Below are 21840 nucleotides of genomic sequence, written 5' to 3'. Positions count from 1 at the left end.
CGAATGTTTCCTCGGGTCAATGTGTTTCTCTTTTGCAGCTTTGTTCATGTAGTAATTATATGTAAAAATATGCATAAATTTATGCTTAAAAAAATCTTTAACAAGGGAAGAATGATATAAATCTGGGCCCCAGAAATCTCAACTTCACACTCACTGTAAGGCTTATCAGGAAAGAGAAGCTGACTTAAGATATTCTTTGGTAAAAGGAATTCGTTACAAGCTCTTTCTTCTCGACAAGATTAGTGTGGTTTCTCATTTCAATGAAAGAATCCCCAGGAACACAGATGTTAGAATCAAGCATTAATTTTTTTCTTCATTATGAAATAGTGACATTGGGAAACCTAAAAAGATAACTGAAAATGGTTTAGTGAGGAAGGAGGGCAAAATCTATTCCCAAATTGGAAAAGGAGTGGGGGTTTTCTACTTTTATCTTAAGGTGCATTAGATAAAGGGATGGAGGGAGCACCTGCCTGGACATCCTCCTCCTCACCCCTGCTTCTGTCCTGCCCAGGTTTTGTACCTCTTTTGTTCTGACTCTGGTCTGGGTTGCATCTCAGGCTTTTAAATCAAAGAGAGGTGGTTGTATGTTTGTGTCACCCTTTCCCTCTGAGTGACAGATCGGCGTCCTGGTTTGTGAATATGTTATGGTCAGCATACATTTGACAGAATGTTAGAGAAGAATGTGTGATTTTTCTGGAACAAGAAAGCTTGCAGTCGGAACACATGTGGAACGTAGTGGGGCTGACACACTCAGAACGCTCCTGGCACGGTTCCAGTCATTGAACCCCCATGTCTTACACACCTCAGTGAAATAACCTCTAAAGCAGGGTTCCACAAATACCTGACTGGATTATTTTTGCAAACCTGTTACCTACTTGAAATTTCTTAACCACAGTATGAACTGCCGAAATTCTCATTCTTATCACTTTCTTTCCTCAAATTATTTCAGATCTCAGCCCAGCTGGTAATATTGGGAAGAGTTTAACAGCTAGAGGATTAACATTATAAAGTTAAGCCTCCGTGTCAGTTTAGCAGAGTTCTCCTTGCCCCGGTAATCAAATGTTGTCAGGGCAAACATCTTGCTTGCCGGAGGTCAGTGTCTACAATGGGGTTTCTCAACCTTGGCACTATCGACATTTTGGGCGGGATAATTCCTTGTTGCAGGGGGCTGATCTGTGTAGCGGAGGATGTTTAGCAGCATCCCTGGTCTCTCTATGCTGGATACCAGTAGCGCTTTCTCCTTCAATTATGACAACCAAAAATGTTTCCAGACTTTACCAAATGTCCCCTGGGGAGCGGAATCACTCCCCGCTTCTACTGGTTAAGAACCACTGGCTTGTCATAGAATTTTGTCAAGAAAAATCCCAATCTGGATCTCTTGAATCTAAACCTTTTTTTAGGAGACTGTGGTTAAGGAGAGATCCGATGCCTTCATCTTATAAATTATGATGGCTAATGTCACAGTTTATATTGAAATTGTCTCCTGAATTTCTGCAGCTCTGTTTTTCTGATAAGAAACTGAAGATTGCCATGAAATTAATCACTCCAGAGGGGTTTGCAGAGGGAGATATAGCTCTAATCCTTGGCTTTTCCCCCGGTGCTGGACAATATAAATTGCCAGTGCTTGTTGACTTAGAGATTAATTATTCATGATTGGGAAGCTTATGAATTTTTCAGAATTTTTTCCTTGTTGGGTGCAGCAGTCTGACTTCCTATTAGGAACATAAGATCCCTTCCAACTGTCCTACATCAAAGCCATAGGCTGTCACCTAGGGTGTTATCTTGTTCTGTGCAGGCTTGCTGCATATGTTGACTCTAAATTTTTTAATCAGCCATTTTCCAACTCAACTGCACATGTCAAGCCGTAGAGACAGAATCCATTAAGCTCTGTCTGAAACCAGCAGGGGCCTTGTGGCATCGTGATTTGATATCTCTATGGCATAATTTCACGATAAGAAATCACAGGACTACACATCTTGCTAAAATGTCAGCAAAATGCCTGCAGAACTTAAAAGGAAGTAAAATACTATGAACAATAATAATAATATCTATACAGCCCTTTCAACTCTTCAAAGGATTTTCATATCTATTTAAATATCTCATTTTCTCCAAACTCTGTACTTCTAGATCACTCTCTTATTTGTATCAAATAAAATGAACAGGTAGCTGATCCAATCATCTCTTAATCAGTAGAGTTGATAATGATAACCGTGATAAGTTGAATGATAAAAGCATTGAGGATAATTTTTTAATTAAGAAAACCACATAGACCAGCTTAGAATAGTGAGGGTTCTCTGTTACATGGAAGATAAAATATTTATATGCAATCACTCGATAAATATATGTTAAACACCTATTTTCTGTAAAGCACTAGCTGAGCTATTAAGCTAAAAATAATTTGGATTTTGCGTCATGTTAAAACCATTTCTCAAAAATGTATTTTTCCACTCTCCTGCTGTAGAATACAACAAACGTCTTGCCGAAAGGCATCATTTTGAAAATCAGTTCTGTCTCCAGGAATGCTACATAAAAAGGGCAGGGTATTCACCTCATACATACTTTTGGTATTGCTTTTTAAAAACACAATCCCCTTTGTGAATTTCCTTTCCTTGTGAAAGTAAGTTCCTTTTTCAAAGATGGTTCACTGAGATCCCTGGCTAAATTTTCGTTCCCTTTGAGATTTTACAGTAATTCATGAGGGGGAATATTTGCTACAACTGCTACAAAGTTTTTTTTTCTAAAGGCCCTAAACAGCATTCCCTTTGCTATGAAAATTCAACTTAGGTGCTTTTGGAAATATGAAGGGGCAGCATCAGCAAATGAACTATATAATCTTAAAAACAGTTTCACAGAGGATTAGTCTTGCATCTGAATTGCAAATAAAATTTCAAGAGACAAGAAATCATCTGTCTTGATGGTGGTCTGCCACTCAAAGTGGTTCTTAGCCTGGGCAATTGTAAGTATATTAGAAATAAATTAGATAGTGAGACCCTAGGGCCATCTTGATTTGAACCTCTCCAGTACCGGAATTGTGTATTTCAGTCACTATTGTTTTAATTTATACTGGTTAAAATACTGTTTATTTACAGGTTTCTCTCTCAGAGGAGAGTACTTCTTTTTTTCATTTCCCTCCTCTAAGCCAAGTCATATTTGTCTTTCACAATGCAAATTTAATTATGTTACACCATGTTCACTTGTGTTAATTTGAATTGATGTCAATTGTCCACACAGGTCAGGTAAAATAGAGAATTGAGCAATTTCCAGATACTCAGGAGAGAATTTTATTATAAGCACTTTAACCAGAATCCATAGTAGTTTTTTGTGGCAGAGACAGTAATCCTCACAAAATATTTTATATGTTCCCTTACATTTTCTGGCTTCCCTTGCAATTAGATTAGGGCCATAGGTCTGGTTCCAGCAAACAGGCTATGAGTTCTCCATGCTCTATGTTCTCCTATCACAGTGCGCCTGGAAGCCATATGCTGAGATGGCACAGTCACAAAATGGTAGGGCTTTCATCTACCCAGCTCCCTGAGTGATTATATGGAATAGACTCCCCCATAATCCACAGTGGACATGTAGAGTAAGCAAGAAATAAACCATTGTTGTCTTAGGCCACTGAGATTTCTGGGTTAATTTATTACCATGGAATAAATTAGCCTACCCTGATGAGTTCATTCTCCTTTTTTAATTTACTTTTTCAATGTTTACTTATATTTTCAGTATAACATATGTTTATCTTTGCTTATGATTGACAAGAATTCTTGACCCCAACTTCATTGAAAATATGAAATCTTCTCCCTCTGAATCTCCCCAACCACTTCCAACTTGCTGAAGGTGACAAGAGTAGGTGTCGATACATTCCTACAAATAAATCCAGAACTGTCACATGTGTTAGAATAGATGATATCTTGATGCCTCTGCTCATCTGTAGCACACGATACAGTATATTGCAAGCAGGAAGAATTTAGCAAATGCTGACAATGTAATTTGGGTTTTTTTTTTTTTTTTTTGGTCATTTCTTTTCTCCCATCTGTTGGAAAATTTGAAACCTCACTCTTTTTTAATACTACCTCCTCCTCTTGCCCACAGACACTTTAAAAATAACTAATAAAAAATATGTCTACTTGGTAATGGATTTGATACCAGGAACTAACTGTTCCTTTGACAAGTCTTAATCAAGGTGAAACACACCCTTTATAAATATTTTTGGCTTTGAACAATGGTATCACAAAGGTAGACACACTCTTCAGGGCAGGCAAAATGAGATAATGATATATGTGGGTAGACTTACGAATAGACCCAATTTCCTACCAGGTACTTGTGTAATGATCAGCCTGGGACCAGAAATTAAGTGTCTTATATTTGTGACATGCCGCTCAAAGGAAACAGAGGTGCATATGGCATTTCTCCTGTACCCTGGAAATTATAATTGACATGGGCAGCTCTATGATTTATAGCTCTGAATGTCTTCTACTGCTTGAGATCTCTGTTATACACACTCACACATACACGCTCACCTGCATGCACATGTACCTTCACTAAAGCCGTAATTGCAGACGCTGGAAAACTCGATTTTATTTTGACCTTGTGAGTAATTTTTATACTGCGTTATCAATATTTGAAAATGAAGTTCACTTCCTTTTAAAATAAAGAGTGGGCATTTTAGCAAAAGCATTTGATTTTATTAGTGTATAAAGATATTTTAGATATCATTGGATGTTTTCTGGATTTCCTGTTGAGTGCATTATTTTTGCCAGTTATAAATTTCTTTTCACCGTTACTCAATGCTGCTGAGATATCAAAATTATTCAACAGCACAGGAAGGCATTTTATTTTCTATAATATTCATGTCAAAATCTCTTATGGCTCATTTTGAAAAAGTGACCATTGTCCATCAAATCAGGTGCCTGAACAGAATTTCAGGAATTAGTAAAAACTAAATTCAAAACTAAAGACAATAAAAATAATAATTTACATTTGTGCAATACTTTACTAGTTTTGCAAAATAACCCTTCTTGTTTGTTTTTGAAAGAATTTTGAAAGTTATCCTAACCGAGTGTTGTGACAGCGAACTGGTTAAAAGCCTACACTCTGGATTCAGACAGAAGCGAATTCGTGTCCTACCTCTACCAGTTCTTTGAGGTGTTACTTAAATCCCTCCGAGCCTCAGTTTCCTGATCTGTAGAGTGGTGTTGATTGTAATAGTAATATCTGCCTGAACGATTAAACAAGATAATGAATGAAACACTTGGTATGATGCCAGGCCTAGTAAATACTCAATATTCAATATATGTCAGCTCTCATGTGGACCATAAGCTCATGGAAGGCAAGTGCTGAGTTTATCCTATTCTCACAGCTCCTAGCACAATGCCTGACACAAAGCAAGTGTTTCATGAATATTTTTAAATGGTGAATGGAGTATTAACATTCTCAGATTCCAGATGAGGAAACTGAGGTCCCCAGAGTTTAATTGGTTCACACCTCTATTATTCACACCACTTTAGTTAGATATTCTGCATTCTTTCTGCACTTAGTTACTCAATTTCACTTATATATTCAACAAGGATTTATTAAGTTTAAACCATTTGCATTCAGATTTCTATTTAGGTCATGATTTAAGTACCTGTTAAGTGTCAGACACCACACTAAGTGCTTGGACAGACACCTCATTAACTCATCAAAACAACTCTGCCAAGTAGATATTATCTCCATCTCAAATTTAATTCTGCAAATATTTCTTGCTCGCCTACCATGCATCAGTCACTGAAGATTTTATAGTGAACAAGACAGATGAGGTCCCTGTCCCTGAGGCATTTATGGTCTTGCAGAGACCACAACCCAGAGCAAGTAATGCAAATGTGATGGGAGTGATAAAAGAGGAGGTTCAGGATGTTAGGGGGATCTAGAGCAAGTGACCTTGGCTGGGGCAAAAAAGTCTCCTAAGGAACCAGTATCCAGGCTGGAAGTTGGGTTCATGAGTAAGTGTTAGCCAGATGAAGATGGCAGAGGAGGGCAGAGCATGTGGATCGGCCTGGGGCCATGAGGGAATATGTCATGTTTGAGAACCTAGAAGAAGCACAGAATGGCCTGAGCCTGGAGGGCAAGACAGCGTGATGAGAGATAAGCCTAGAGAGCTGTGCAGGAACCAGATGGCAACAGCTCCCTGAGCTTTGATAAGGATCTCAAACTCCTATTGCCAAGGGAAATGGAGCATTATTATAGGGTCTTAAGCAGGAGGGTAACATGAGCAGATGCACATTCCAAAAAGATGAGCAGAATGCAGTGCTGAGCGTGGATTCAATCTTTGCCCTCAAAGTCTAGCGTGCAGCATCAGCATCACCCAGGAACTTATTTGAAGGGCAAATTCTTGAGTCTCACCCCAGACCTACCGAATCAAAACTCTGCAGAGGTGAGGCCCACAACTCTGTGTTTTACCAAGTTTTCAGGTTGATTCTTATGTGCGCCCTAGTTTGAGAACCACTGGCTTTTGGTAGCAGTTCTCATTCTTCGCTGCACATTGGAATCACCTGGACAGTTAAAAAAACACTGATGCCTGGGCCCCAAACCCAATGTCTGATTTTGTTGGTCTGGGTACAGCCTGGACATCAGAATTTCCTTTCAGCTCCCCCAGGTAATTCTAATGTGCAGCCAGGAATGAGAATTGCTGTATCAGGATGCAGGTAATCAGGTCAGTGGACCAGGATGGGGACGATGGCAGCCTGGCCTAGGGAAGTGGATATACAGAATAGACGGATTCAAGGCATATTTAGGAGGTGACTGCACAGTTAAGAAGGGATAACCCAACCTATTCCCCAGCATCTTCTCTCCACAAAACCACCTACTTCTTCTACACCCTGGGCTTTGGCTGCGGCACTCCCACCCAGAAAGACAACGCCCACTCCGTTCTTTGAATGGCTTCAGTTCTATGTGTCGTCAGGATAGTGCAGGTGAATGGGACCATCTCCCCATCCAGCTGTGAAGATCATTAAGATGATCCATAAAAAACAAAGCTGTGTCCTTCATGCTGGATAAAAACCGTGGTCTCCAGCCTCAGTAGTACTAAATTATAGCCTTGACTTTGTGGACCCGCATCATATTCAAGGCATCATGCTAAGTGCTTTACGAGTACCATCTTCTTTCATTCTCGTAAAAAGCCTCTGCTGTTGGCATTGTTGCTGTTAGGACTCCCACTTTGCAGAAGAGGCCACAGACAGAGAGAGTTCATTATATTGGCCAACATCACAGAGCTGGCAAGTGGTACAGCAAAGATTTGAGCCCACATCTGACTGTTTCCAGTTCCTGGGTCGCTGACGACTATGCCCTACAGCTCTTCTGGCAGGGAAGGAAAATCTACGACATGTGACACATAGAAGGCTTAGGTACTGGGCTGGCTAGCGATGCCTATGAAAGCAGGTTGATACGTGGCTAAAGTAATCAAGGAGGGCTTCCCTGAAGGAAGTGGGTCTGAAACCAGACCCCTAAAGATATATCAGATTTGAAATGGCGGAAAGAGCAGAAGAGGTCATTCCCGGACTGGGGTGGGAATGGTTGAACTCTGCAGGATCATAAAGGAAAGGACTGGTTTTCTGTTTGGGATATTTTTGTGTATTTATTTGCTGCTTGCTCAGAGAATTACTGCATTTGGAGCTCTTGTGTTATATTTACTGCCTTGCCAGAAGCCAGCAAAGACATAAAACTGGTGACTCAAATGCACAGGATGTTCTCATTGGCTGGCAAACTCTGGGAGCTAACTCCCCGCGTTTTGCAATCAAGACGTACATCCTTCAGAATGGAAACTTTGACCTCCTCAAGGTCCTTTCTTGGAGAGGAGATAAGGCATGGTAAAGAAAGACAGTAATAATCTTATTTTAACTCTTCCACAAATGAGGTGGTATCTCCTTGGGTGATTTTTATAAAAACAAAATGTAATTGAGTGTGCATGGGACACCAAACTCCACATTTTCTCTACAAAATAACCCTGGAACAGAATCCTGGTAACAGACTCAGATGGGAGGCAAGGCTACAGATTTTACCAGATTCACCCCCAGTAATAATAACAGAAGTAATAATAAATCTCCAATGTGTTGAACCCCTAGAGTGGGAAAATATCTATTATCATCAGTACAACAGTCCTCTGAGGGTATTATTTTAGAGCTACAGTACAGATGCTCAGAAAGGTTGAGTGCCCTTGCCCTGGTCACACAGTAAGTATATGACAAAGATAGGGTTTGATCTCAAGGTTTTTTTAATTCTAAAACCATGCTTTTATTTCCTATGAGTTATTCCTTCTGTGCAGCGCCAACTATCTCTGAAACTACTTGCAAACTACTTAATCTTTTGAAGCTTGGTTTCCTACCTGAAAGTGGGGGAAACCTGATCTGACGCTTCAAGTGTTATTAGAATCAGAATGTATGTATGGATGAAGTGTGGAGCCTGCAGCATGCCGAGTACTAATGGCTGCTAAGATTTATTGAAAGTGACTGTGTGCCAGGCACTCTGCTAAGTGTGATATACCTGCCGTCTCATTTAACCTTCCATCAATCCTAGGAGGTGGGTATTGTCATTATTATTCCCATTTTAGAGTTAAGGAGTTGAAAAAAACCAAAAAGCTAAGGCTCAGAGAGATCTAATAACGTGGTTAACGTTGCTCAGCTTCAAAATGGAAAGGCAAGGATTTGAATCTGGACGGTAGAGAGGGGGCACCTGCCGACCTCCACTTTAGAGGTGGACAAGGCGAGGACAGGCTGTAAGAGACAAGGGAAAGGAGTTTGGAGGCGGCAGCCGAGTATTGAGGGCAGTAATGTAGCCACAGTCCAAACCTCAGTACATTCCTGAGACAGGAGCTTGGCCACCCACATCCCCTATTGGGCACTGACACCATCCTAGCTGTAACTTTCCAGACTGCAGTGCACCAGGAAGGCAGTATCCACTGGAGTTGTTTGTCTCTGAAGGAGGATAAAAAACATGGGGCTCTGGAAAAAAGCAGGGGTATGCCAGCTGAAAGGAGTGCTTTATAGGAAGGCACGTCTGCCCTGCTTTGCAGTGGGTCTTGGCAGCCTCCTTCTCAGACACTAATCGCTGGGAACCTAGGGACCAGGCTGGAGAGTGGAGAGAAAACAGGATGAACGGATTGAGCTAAACCCGGGTCAGCAGGTGGCTTGCACCACAGCTGCTTATGGCACACCTGCCTCCGTCCCCCAAAGCCCGAAATGAAGGATGCTTTATCAGGAATGTGACCAGTAATAGGCCAGCAAAGTTCAGTCTTTACCTATTTCTGCAGAGAATGGCACTTCCTGGGGCACAGTCACTAAACAGCAAGACAGCAAACTAGAAGCTAGCAGGTTGGGAATTTGGTCCCAGCTCTCTCACTGATTATTATGTGACTGTGGACAGGTCATTTTCCCTCTTTGGGAATTAACTCAGTCATTTAGTCGGTCAGGCAATCATCAGAGCCCACTATGTATTTGGCAGTGTGCTGGGTGCCTCGGAGGCACAGGTGAGCAAAATCACCCACCCTTGTCCTCCAGGAGCTTAGAGTCTAGAAGGTAGACATCGAATAATCACGTAAGTACATGTAAAATTACAATTGTGATAAATGCTAGTAAAGGAGAGGTGCTTAGTGCCAGGAGAACCTATAATGGGAGAAAGTCACTGAATTTGCAGGGGTCAGAGAAGAGTTTGCTGCAAAGGATAGGAAGGAGTTACCGGTCAAGGGGGAGACAAGGGAGGGTGCTCCTGGTGTGGGGAACAACGTGTGAAAAGATCTGGAAGCAGGAGAAAGCAACCCTTCCAAAGGCCACAGCTGGGGACCCAGTGGAGAACACTGAGGGAGGATATGGTGCCCAACAGGCCGCAGAGCTCAGCAGGGCCTACACCTAGCCTGAGGTACTCCCTCATCTCTAAAGCTCTTTCCAGCCACAGTTCTAGGTCATTTTCATTTTAGTCCTGAGGCTGAAGTTGGTCCATTTGCTCTGAGGCTGAGTACCACAGATTTTTCCAAAAAACAGAACAATTATTCAAATAATGCATAAAGTAATCTGCCTGTTTCTGTTTAAATGTTCTGCATATTTGAATCACATCTTCTCTTTGCTTGACCAAAGGCTGCCTCAGGGCAGTAACAATGATGACTTTGGAATAGTCCAGAGTTGGATTCGCCTCCATATCATCACAATGTGTGAGCACCGGAGAATTCAGGCAACCCTAGAGAAAGCCGGCACCCGAGGATGTCTCCCAGGTACACTGCCAAGGCCCATCCTCCAGGGCTTTGAAGCTAATGAGTAGGCCTCATGGGCCCATGATGATTTCTCCACCACCCTAGAGGTCAGACAGGGCGTTCAAATGTGGATTTCTTTTTACTGAGATATAGACTCATAAACATAGCCAGGTTGCTTCTCCCCACCCCGCCAAAAAAATTCTGTCTATGGACACAAGAAAAGTGAAGCACACAGAAGAATTGACTAGGTGAGCTTATCCCAAAATGTGTGGTTGGGGTGTTCAAAGGTATCACACACATGGGCAGATAAGTTTGGGAAATGTGGGGCCACATGAGGTTGCCTTGGCATAGGGCTGCTCACTAATGTGTCTGTGGCTCTCCAGGGAGGGGAGAGAAGGAGCAGACTTTATTTGGCCCCAGAACCCTTTCTCATAGAGGATCTGCAGGACTAATGTTCCCCAGAATGTAACTTTGAGAAATGCTCATCTAGGCTTTTCAAAGACTCCTGGAACAAAACAGCTTAGATTCTGTCAATTCTCAAATGAAGGGACTGTGGACAGAAAGGTCATGACTTTGGCCTGAGATCCCCCTAGTTATGGGCAAATGAAGGACATGAACACAGGCACCTCCTGTCCACTCCAGGGCTCCCCCAGCCCTGTGTCTGGTTTCTTTCATAAATCATACAGGGCAGGGAGGGGAGTTAATGTCTCATGAATCCCCATCCTAAAATAGGGATAATTCTAGAAACTATTTGCTAAACTATAGGACCTACTATGTGCACACCACGCTAAGTGCTTTGCACACATATCATCTCACTTAATCCTTCTAACAACACACTGAGGGAGGTATCTTACTCCTGTTTTACACACGAGGAAACAGGCTTAGAAAGGTTCAGTCACTTGTTCAATCCCTTTGAGTAAGGAAGTTGCAAAGGCAAGATTTGGACCCCAGTCAACCTGACTTCCCTGGAAGCATGCCACACATTGTCTCTCTCGACAGCTGTGCAAGATAAAAACGATCCCCACTTTGCAACTGAGGAAACCGAGGCTCGGAGAGGTTGAGAGATTTGACAAGGTCATGCAACTAGGGAGTGGGATAGCTGGGCGCAAACTCTGCTCCCCCAGATCCTCAGGCCTGTGTCCTCTGTCACACAGTGTTCCTGCAGGCGCGAATCAGCCCAACAGTGGTGCTGGTCAGAGTTCTTGTCTCTGCATTGACTAAAGAGGCACAGCCGTGAGCTGGAGAGAATCCCAAGCCTCACATGGGCTTGAATGACACCTGTCTGCACTTAGGCAGCGCTGAGCTCAGTTCTCCATCACTTTAAAGGAAAAGCCCAGGGAAATAGTTCCCTTTGCTTGGCTGGCAAATCAAAACAACCAAGCTGCCTCTGCTTGACCTCTGCTAGTAGGAAGATTATTTGTCTAATTAGGTAAAGAGTCTTCATGCACATGTACATATTTTAACCCTAATGAGCTGTCAACGGGAAAGGTTTGCCCTTAGCCTGTTGGCCAGGTGATCTTTCCTTTCCTCATGGAAAAGACCAGTGTGGTAAACAGAACCTCGTTTCCATGGAAGCTCATTCTCTGGCGTTTTCTTTCCAGCACTTGAAAAGGTAATTACTTGATTTCTCTTTATATTTTTGGATTTCATACAGTGGGGCTGTCAAGCTTCTCAATTGAGGAGGGCCTTCTCTATCATGCCAGGCTATTTTAGGGAGCTTCGGTTGCATTTCTGTTTTCATCCTCCCTTTAGATCATTAGCAGTCAGGCAGCAGTGTCCACCTTCCAGCCACTCCTGCTAATTAAAGTCTAATGGAGCAAAGGGACTTGACCCTGGAGAAAGTGGGAGATGCTGAGAAGCCAGGGAAATTTTTTGAGAGATGGGAGCCCCCAATCACCTTTCTTTCCAGTGCACAGACTATCAGACCAAGACCCCACGTTCACACCAGGGAGGGACACTGTACCACCTGGCACCTTCTTGTCTTAATCTTTGATGCCCCGTTGTGGCCCATGTCAGAAATATAGGCAATATGGGCTGCTCTAATAACTCTAACAGCAGCCACCATTCCCTGGGGATTTGCTGCATGCCAAGCACTGGGCTGAGCACTTTGTTTCTTGTCTTAGTGAATCTTCATGACAGCCTTAGGTGGGCTTATTATCCTAATTATTCAGATGAAGAGAGCTAAAGCACAGAGAGGTTAAGTAATTTGTTCAAGGTCACACAGCTACTAAGTGCCAGAGCCAAGATAAGGACACACCCATTGCTATCATTTCTTAGGGAGGAAGAAATTTCTTAGGCCATCATTTCTTAGGCTCTTGCCCTGCTATAGCCTCTCTGGGAGAAATCAGCCAGTCATGACAGGTGACAGAGGGTAGATATTTCTCTGCCCTGCACTGGTCCCTCTGTGTTAAATTGACCTATGTATGCAAGGAACAAAGTCAGTGAGTTAGTTAATTGTCAGGATCAATTAGAAAACCAAACAAGACACTTAAGAAGGAAGCTAAGATAATGCAGAGCAAAAAAGCTCCAGTGCCAGGCACAGCAGACTTCATTTCAAATGGCTCATACCACTTTACCAGCCATGTGAACTGGCGCACATTCCTGAACCTTAGTGAGACTCAGTTTCCTCATCTGTAAAATGGGGGTAATAATGGCATCTACCTCATAAAGTTGTTTCACACGTGGAATTTCCCAAACTGCTCCATGGAATATTTGTTTTCAGTGAAATAATTGTATAAAAGACAAAGTTAAATGCAGTTAAATAGGCTTATTCACTCTCGAATTTCTCAGAATCTTAATTATGCTAATATATATTATAAATTTTCAGGAGGGAGCAGCATTTCCTGACCCCAGAGTCCTTTTCCTGGGAGAATGCACATTAGCATCTATTTCTTGGGACCCTTGTAACATAGGTCATAGGGTACCTGGGCTTGATATGGGCATCAATAAGTGCTAATCCCTTCTCTTTTGTGCCCAAATTCTTCAAATAACCATACCTGTTCTTGCTAGATTTGAGTTCCATGGAGGCAGGGTCTGGGTCTGGCTTGTCCTGTCTGTATTCTAGTGTGTTGGCATATCAAGATATTCCATAAAAATCTGATAAGTGAATGAGTAAATGAGTGAACCAATGAATTAATGAATGAAGCTTAGTGTAGACCTAGCCTGCTCATTTTCATTGCCGGCATTCTCTGCTGTTTCTAGTTGTGTTCATTGTGGCCAGTGGGAGAACTCAAATGCCTCTCTGAAACTTAGTAACAGGGATGGTTCTGTTGGGCTGTGTTTTCTCAGTTTTAACCTCTGTGAACACCATATCTTTTGACAGAATTCGCGACTGTAGCCCCTAACCAAAACGTTTTGCTGCTTCTCAGTGAAGCAGTCAGATGTTTCATTCATTTGCATATGTATTTTGAACCAGACATGTCTGAGTGTTCCCAGTGCATTTGCACCCAGATCCGAAGAAGTCTTGGGCTTCCAAGGGAATAGAATAAAAACAGCTCACTGGAGTTAAAAACCACACTGAGGATACAGTGTTTCCAATGTGTGCCTATTGGCAAGCGGTGACTGATGGACCACTGGTTATCTGGATCAACTGGTGGTCCTCTTTATATTTATTTAGAATGGGATTTGGAATTTCCAACTCATGTTCTCTGGGAATTATTCAAAAAATAAAAATTTAAGTTAAAAAATAGTTGAGTTGGTCAAAGTTTGACAGATTTCATTACTGCAGAACTTCTCAGAGACAGGGCATTTCAACAGGATTTCCCAAACTTATCTGACCATTCTTCTGGAGCCCTTCTGGAACCCTTTCTTATGGAGTATCTGAGAAGATTGTGGTTCAGCAGAACACCCTTTGGGATATGCTACCTTAGAATATATGGCCAAAAGTCGCAATCCAGTCTTTGTGACCTAGGAAATAGTCCCGCTCCTCAAAACTGTGGAAAGAAGATAAGGAAACTCCTGAATTGAACAGAATGATAAACATGCACAGCATAAAGCCAGATGGATTTTTATGTGTTTTGTAAAACAAACGAAAGCAGACTATTCATAATGCTTCAAAAGTAGGACCATAAATTTTCAGTGTTCTCGTTTATATCATATCAAAAATAACTTATTTTCTAAACCATCTCATAGTGTAGATGAGATTCTCTTTTTTTTTAGGCATGGAGCTGGGTTTTCATTTTCAAATTTCTGAATAAGAATTTCATCATTTCCCAATTTCTGAATAAAAATGGCTTTTAAAAGAAAGGGACTTAGGAAACTCATATACTTTGCAAGTTACTTTTTGTTGTGAGTTAATATGTACTCACAACAAATATATGTAATATGTACAAGTTATATGTACAAGGAATAAAGCCCATCCTATTTGAATGCCACTGTTTCCTACTTATTAAACTTTTCTGTGAATAAAATAAATCAAATTACTGAGAAAAACAGACTTAATTACAGTTTGAATGATAACACTAGGCTTCCTTGGAAATAAAGAAAGAACTTCAATTTAAGGAGCAGGAATCAGCAATGATGGCCTGCCACCTGTTGTTGTATATAACATTTTATTGGAACACAGCAGTGCTCATTCATTCACATGTTGTCTATGGCTGTTTTCACACCTCATTGGAAGAATTGAGTCATTACAACAGAGATCTATCTTACGGGTTTCAAAGCCTGCAGTATTAATTATATGGTCCCTTACAGAAACATTTGCCAATCTCTTTTCATAGACTCATAGAAAGATGTGAATGGGATGGAGATTACATAACCAGCCCCTTCATTCTGTAGATGGGAAAACTAAATCCAGAGAAGTTATGGAATTGTCCAGATTTATTTATGCTTGGGTATTCTGATCCTTTTATTCTAATAGCTCACCATCAGGGAAGACAAGGATAGATTTCAACGTTAGACACCAGCTGCGTGGTAGTGGCCATCTGAAGTACTGGTTGAGATGGTCTCTGGGCACAATGAGAAGGATTGCAATGATGGATTAACCTTCCATGGTCCAGGGGTGGGAGAGCAGCAGAATATGTGCCATGTAGGTACTGTGGATACACACTATGTCTGCTCCATACATTTCCAGTAGTTATGTTTACATCTCCTCCTTGTATGGTAGACAGTGTATGGTAGACATACAAGGAGGAGATGTAAACACTTTCTTCATTGGGCCAAAAGAGAGGTGCTGCACTGGGCCCTCATTAGAAGCACTGCTGCCTAGCAGTTCAGAAGTGATTGTTATACAAGCTCATTCGAATGTCTTTCTTAGCAACTGCCTTCCACATCACACTCTGCTGAAAGGATTTAACTTAGGATTTCACTCAAACTAGATTTGTCTATTACACGATTCTTAACTTTTAGTGAAACATGTCCACAGGGGCACAGAGTAGAGGATGTAAAATGGAAAGTCATGAGTTTATTGGCTTTTGTGACCAAACTGAAAGTCTCCATGTTTGTGCTTTTGTGCAGCTGGACAATCCAGATGAGCAAGCAGCCCAGATCAGACGAGAGCTGGATGGACGTCTCCAAATGGCAGACCAAATAGCCAGGGTAAGGAAACTTTGGGGGCATTTGCTGGGGGACCAGGCCAAAGTCCTACACAGGAAGCACATTGATTATTAGCGGCCATGAAAAGATAAAACTGAGAAGCAGAGAGGAAGAAAGATGAGGACGATCACCCTGATTGGACCCTCAGCCCCCCTTTGTTAGTGCAACTCACCCAGAGACAGTGCATACATTTCCTATGCTCCAGTCACCAATCAGACTCCAGCCTGACCTTTCTTCTGAGTCCCGGACTTATATTCCCACTGTCTATTGAGCGTTTCCACTTGAATATTCCCCTGCACTTCAAGTTGAATGTGTTTAAAATCTAGCTCCTTGTCTTCTTCCTCCCACTATATGCACATACCTACATTACTCCTCTTCAGGTGTTCTCCATCCACTTACTATGGATGAAACCTCCTAGTCATTCTCAATTTCTCCTTCTTCCCGCAATACTCCACACTCAGTCAGCCACCCAGCTCATTGATTCCACTTCCCAAATGTGGGTCAGATCTCTTTACTGCTTTCCAGCACCTCTGTTAGGGCTTTGATTCAGGCCCTCATCTTTGACGCTTGGATCTTACAATAGCCTCCTATTGAGTATCCCTGGCTCCACTCCTTCCCCCTCTCATGTTCATCCTTCACGCAGTTGCCATTCTAAACCTCATATATGAATATCTCACAACACAGCCTCAAAATCCTTCAGTAGAATCCTCTGTTGTCCTCAGAACAAAATCTAACTTCTTTAGGATGATATTCAAGGCTTTTAATCCACAGACCATTATCCTTCCTGATTAGCAGGAACACAACTTTCCCACCAGAACTTCCCATTCCAGCTACAGAGAATGTCTCTCTGAATATTCCAGGCCCTTTCCAGCCTTGGTGCCTTTGTACCTACTGGTGTTTCATCCTGGAATGACCTTTCTTCTCTCCTTCACTTAGCACACTCTCCTACTCAGCCTTCAGTACTCAACTTAAAACCCCTTCCCTAAGAGCTTAGCAGTTTAGTCCTCCCCACTTTCGTGCTTTCTTCATGCCATGTATAAACCTTTATTACCACAGATCATTGAATGGTGACTATTCCTTTATGTGTCTGAGCCTCCCAGTAGATAAGATTTCTCTAGGGTTGGGGTTATGTTTTACTATTGATGAGCCTGGGTTATCTACCACTGTTGTTGTCGCTGCCATTCGTGTTATTATTAACAGTAGTAATGCCAGTACTATTTATGGAGTGCTGATTCTGTATCAAACATGCTAAGTGCTTGACATGTACCATCTCATTCAATCCTCAAAACTGCCCTATAAGGACCTTTCAGTTATCATTCTTGTTTTAGAGATGGGGAAATTCAGACTGAGCATGAGAGGCTCTAGTTAAGAAGCTAACACTGGACCCTAAATTCAAGCCTCTCCAAATATCCGGGCTAGGACAAGGATGAGGCACCCACCTCAGGTGCAAAAGAGGGGAACCAAAAATGTAGTAATCAAAATAAATAATATTTTAATGCAATATTGTAAAAAATCATAATTAATGCAAAAAAATCCATTTTAAACAACTGGATCCAGGGCCAGCCCAGTGGTGTAGTGGTTCAGTTCACGTGCTCCACTTTGGTGGCCCAGGGTTCGCCGGTTCAGATCCTGGGTGTAGACCTACGTACCGCTCATCAGGCCATGTTAAGGCGGTGTCCCACATACAGCAACTAGAAGGATGTACAACTATGATATACAATTCTCTACTGTTGTGAGATTGGCTCAGAGCCAATCTTCCTCAAACAAATAAATAAATAAATAAATAACGAGATCCTACTTGTTCCTACAGTAGCCGCAGGCCACGTGTCCATGTGAGGGTAGGGGGCTGTGGGAGATGGTAAGGAGGATGGGCACACAGTAGAGCTTTCATTCAACCTTTCTCTTTATGGACAGAAGTATCTCAGGACTTGGACGCTTGGAAAGGAATTCTACTGGAAGAGAAATGGAAGAAAGATTCCAAGAAGCATAAAAATCCCTGTTTGTGCTCAAGCAGTTTTATTTAAATATTTTGCATCTTGTTTTTGGACACCTTCAAAGTTTATAGTAGAGTCAGTTTGGTGGCTAAAAATAGTATGCAGTTGTGGATTTGGCGAAAGGTAGTGTAAAAGGCTCTTATGTTTGAAAATCCTGCTTAATGTGGGAGTAAACATCAATAAGGCTTTGGAATTGGCTTCTGTAAACTCAGTGTCTCCTCAGCGGATAATCCAGAAAATGGAGGTCATTTGGTCCATTCCCTGCCTTTAGGCAACTATTACATCCCCAACTAATAAGTATTCATCCCATTTAAAGAAAATTACACACACACATACACACACACATCAAAAACAAGTTCATGGCACCTTTATTTTAGTTTTGTTTGAGACTTAACATGATAACCTAAGAAACTAGTGTAAGATAATTTTAATTTTTAAACAATCATGGATGAACAACTGGTAGATAGGGAGCCAAGTTGCTCATCTCTGAGCAGTAGATCTAAGAACTATCCCCCAGCCCACACCACTAGATATTCTGACACCCAGTAGGATATTACTAACAACTTAGAACTAGGCATTTTTGGACAATGAAATAGGCAATTAAAGTGAATCTTGGTTATTATTTGCAGAGAATGGAGAATAATTTCAAAGTATATGGAGGATTCCTCAAACATTTAGGGTATAGAGGATTTCTATGAGAGGGTCTGCCGCCTACTATCTTCTGTCCTCCTAGAAATGGACTGTCTTCTTCTGCAATGTTTATTCACGACAGTGGCCCCCTTGCCACAGCTAGTTGGTTTTGGAAGTGAGCTCTTCACCCCAGCGGAACCAGTCAGTTCTCAGCCTGCCCTGGCCACAAGTGATTGGTCCAGAAATGGATGCCTGTTGCAAACTAAACCAGTGAATCCCTTCCCTGGGACCTGTGGACTGCGGGCCAACAGGGCTACGTTTCTAGTGCTAGAAAGATGTCTGCAGACATGTTCAGCTCTTCCATGTAGGGAAAAGAAGATGAAAGAATGAAGCCAACATACAGAGAGAGACAGAGACAGGGAATAATATACTGAGATCCTCAGGATGTTCAAGTCCGTGGTTCCACTTATTGTTGAGCCTCAGCTGTGTAACTCCTCCATCAGTTTAGTTGGGTTCCCAGAAAAATAAATTCTCCCTTTGTCTAAACTAGCCCGGCTAATACTGAGGAAAATTGAGAAATATCTCATCTACTAAAAACTAAATAAAATATTAAGATCTCAGATATTGGCTAGTTCATGAAGAGATATTAAAACAAATCACCTCTGCTTATCTTCTTTTAGAATGCCCTGATTTTTCTATTTCTGGCATCACAGTGAATTTTAGTGAGGGTGTACATTTCAACCCATATGGCTGAACATCAGCTCCTGTAAATATCATAACCAGAAATTCCTGGATATAGATGTCATCCATCATACGTAATTCACTCTGTTCTCTGAATTAAAAGGTGAGTAGAGCACTTTTGATTGCAAATTAGAGGCAGCAACTCAAGAAACCTTATGTAAAAGAGAGGATTGATTCTAGGGATCAAGAATTGTCTCACGAAGCCCATGGGCAAGACACAGCCAAGACCCAGGAAGGCACTGGAACCAGGGCCACCAAGTGGTCAGGACTTTCCCTCGCCTCTCGTTTCTGTGTGTCCCATTCGTTATTCTTTCTTTCTTTCTCTGCAAACCAGCTTTCTTTGCTTCTCAGATGGGAAACATGGCTGCTCCACAGCTCTACATGTTTCCAATATGGCCAAATAGGGAATCATTCAACCAATCAACCTCTCTCTTAAATCTTTCTCCCTATCTCCCCTTTCCACTTTTCTTACTACTCCCTTCAAATTCACAGTCTCAAGAGTCAAGCCTCTGATTGGCCCAACTTGGTTCAAGGGCCAATTCTGGAGCAATCAACCAACCCATCGTGGAGAGGGGGCTGAGGGTCTCATTGAACACACAGTTGCTAGAGATGCATCACTGAGGGTGAGGGTGGTACCTAAGAGGTAGAGCTGTGGGCGGGGTGGTCATTATGAATTGGGAGATGCCCCAAGATGTGCTCAAAATTAATAACTATTACCTATACGGTGTTCACTGGGTGCCAAACTCTCTTCTAAGCATTTTACGTTTGATAACCTAGCTAATCCACCACCCAACCTTATGAGAAAGGTGTTATCATTATCCCCATTTTATAGAGGAGGCTGAGGCAGAGACATGAGAGGACTTGGCCAAGGTCACTCAGGGACCAGAATCTGCACTCTTAACCAGTATCCGTACTACCATCCCAAAACGTCTTCCCAAATACAGGCCCTCATTTTCCTCATCACCCCATCCAAGGTTCTAACATGCCTTTCACCCAGGCCTTCACCTGACCTTCTCCTGACCTCTCTCTCTCTCTGTTAATCAGTCCTCTATTAAATGTGTTGGGCACTGGCTGTGCAATTTCAAATTTTCACAATTTTAATTTAAACCCGTGACAAACAATTCTGGGAGTTAAGATAATTCTCCCCAGTTTAGGCACATCAAACAGTTTAAGTGATGTGCCCAAGTTCACTCAGCTGGTAAAACAGAAAGCTGAGTGCTCTGATTCCAAGTTTCAGCCTCTTTCTTTTGAGTAGTCAGATGACAGGCAGGAAATTTCACCATGGCAGGACCGCCCCCACATCCTCTCTCCCTGAGGTCTGCCCCTCCAGGAAACTGCTTTCTGTCTTCCACTAGAATTTGCTATGGATTCCCTTCAGTTTATCCAGAAGGCCAAGTGAAGCAACAGCACCAGGCAGAACTGACTTCTAGAATTCTGAATCCTTTCTCCTTTGATTTCCTTGGACTCTGGAAAAGAGGTTTTAGAGACCCCGGTGGTTCTGCCAGCAGCATTCTCGTCATTACACGGTTATGAAAGGCATTTGTTTGTCCTTGCTTCCTAGGAGAGAAAGGAGGCAAGTGCAAGGCAGATTTCCTCTATTGCAACCCTACACTGTGACCTATCCAATCACACCAACATCCCATGAATCATCAAACACAGACCGCTGCATGAGCCCTCACTGTGAATATCAGACACACTGCCTTAAAAGTCCCATGAAGAGATCTGAATGCATTTTTAAAAATCTGTTAGAAAAGACTTCTTAATCCCTGTTCAAACATTTCCCAAATCCTCTCATGTTGATATTAAAGTGTCCCCAAATTTCACCCAGGAATTAAGTCTAAGTTATTTAAATTGTGTGATCAGAAGTTGACATTGGAGCTTAAACAGGCAGATTGTGGCATTAGTGCTGCTGTGATATTTGCCAGTTCTTTTGGCCACGTTTTGGGGTAAAATTCCAAAATTATTGAGCTAATTATATAAGGCAAATAATATAGCTTTTGTAGTATTAGTAGCAGAGGTCTGGAAGTGAAACACCGCTGGTTTTTCAAGCTATTGTTTAAATGTGGAGTTGCCATTTAGACCTCTATTCTCTTCAGAGCGAAATTACCATGGCATACCATGATCCTGTTGCAAACATTGATGAGAATATGCCCCCAGGAGAGAAATAATATCCGAATATTTCCTGATGGAAAATTTCTGTTCCATACATTGCCAAAAATCAGATAACAATGGAATCCTCTCCTACCAGAAAATGATACTACCCCCTCACTTACAAATTAATTTTATTATACTTGGCATCCACCCTGCGTCATAAAGTAGCACAGTGTCCAGGCACACAATAGAAGTGCAGTTGAATTTTTTGCCTGAAGGAATGTATGGAGGGAGCATCTCCCTGACTCTGGCCTTTGTCAGATAGCTAAGAACCCAGGGAAATCTGAGTTCAAAGAAAAATCTAAATGCCAAGGAGGTAATCTGAAGTTCATTTAAGTGAAGGGAAATCCATCTAATTCATAAGAGCTGAGAAAGTGAGACCAAGCCACTTCGAGATGGGTTTGAGTAAAGAAGCCAATCCAGGAAACTATAACACCTGTGCCCAAAATGCCTTCTAATGTCTGTGATGACAATTTTGACAAATTATTACCAAGACCTTCTTTCTTTCTTTCCCCCATCACTCCCTACATTTTACTGCACACCCACCACTACACAGTCTACTTGGAGTGGCCACTG

At 41.9% G+C, this 21840-nt stretch overlaps 1 protein-coding gene across 4 annotated transcripts in view; it reads left to right on the top strand.

The window, feature by feature from the left end:
• Positions 1-21840, top strand: part of CADPS (calcium dependent secretion activator) — a 437514-nt gene that overhangs the window by 174744 nt on the left and 240930 nt on the right. For all 4 annotated transcript variants that reach the window (XM_087431281.1, XM_087431280.1, XM_087431279.1 and 1 more), the window contains exon 4: positions 15671-15751. In XM_087431281.1, coding sequence (XP_087287407.1) covers positions 15671-15751 — 81 coding nt within the window. The remainder of the gene's footprint in view (positions 1-15670; positions 15752-21840) is intronic.

Source organism: Ceratotherium simum, chromosome 5 (genome assembly GCF_057802395.1).
Source record: "Ceratotherium simum simum isolate JZ-2026a chromosome 5, ASM5780239v1, whole genome shotgun sequence".
NCBI lineage: Eukaryota > Metazoa > Chordata > Mammalia > Perissodactyla > Rhinocerotidae > Ceratotherium > Ceratotherium simum.
The sequence above is the reverse complement of the archived record's forward strand: the minus strand, read 5'-3'. Positions and strand labels throughout refer to the sequence as shown.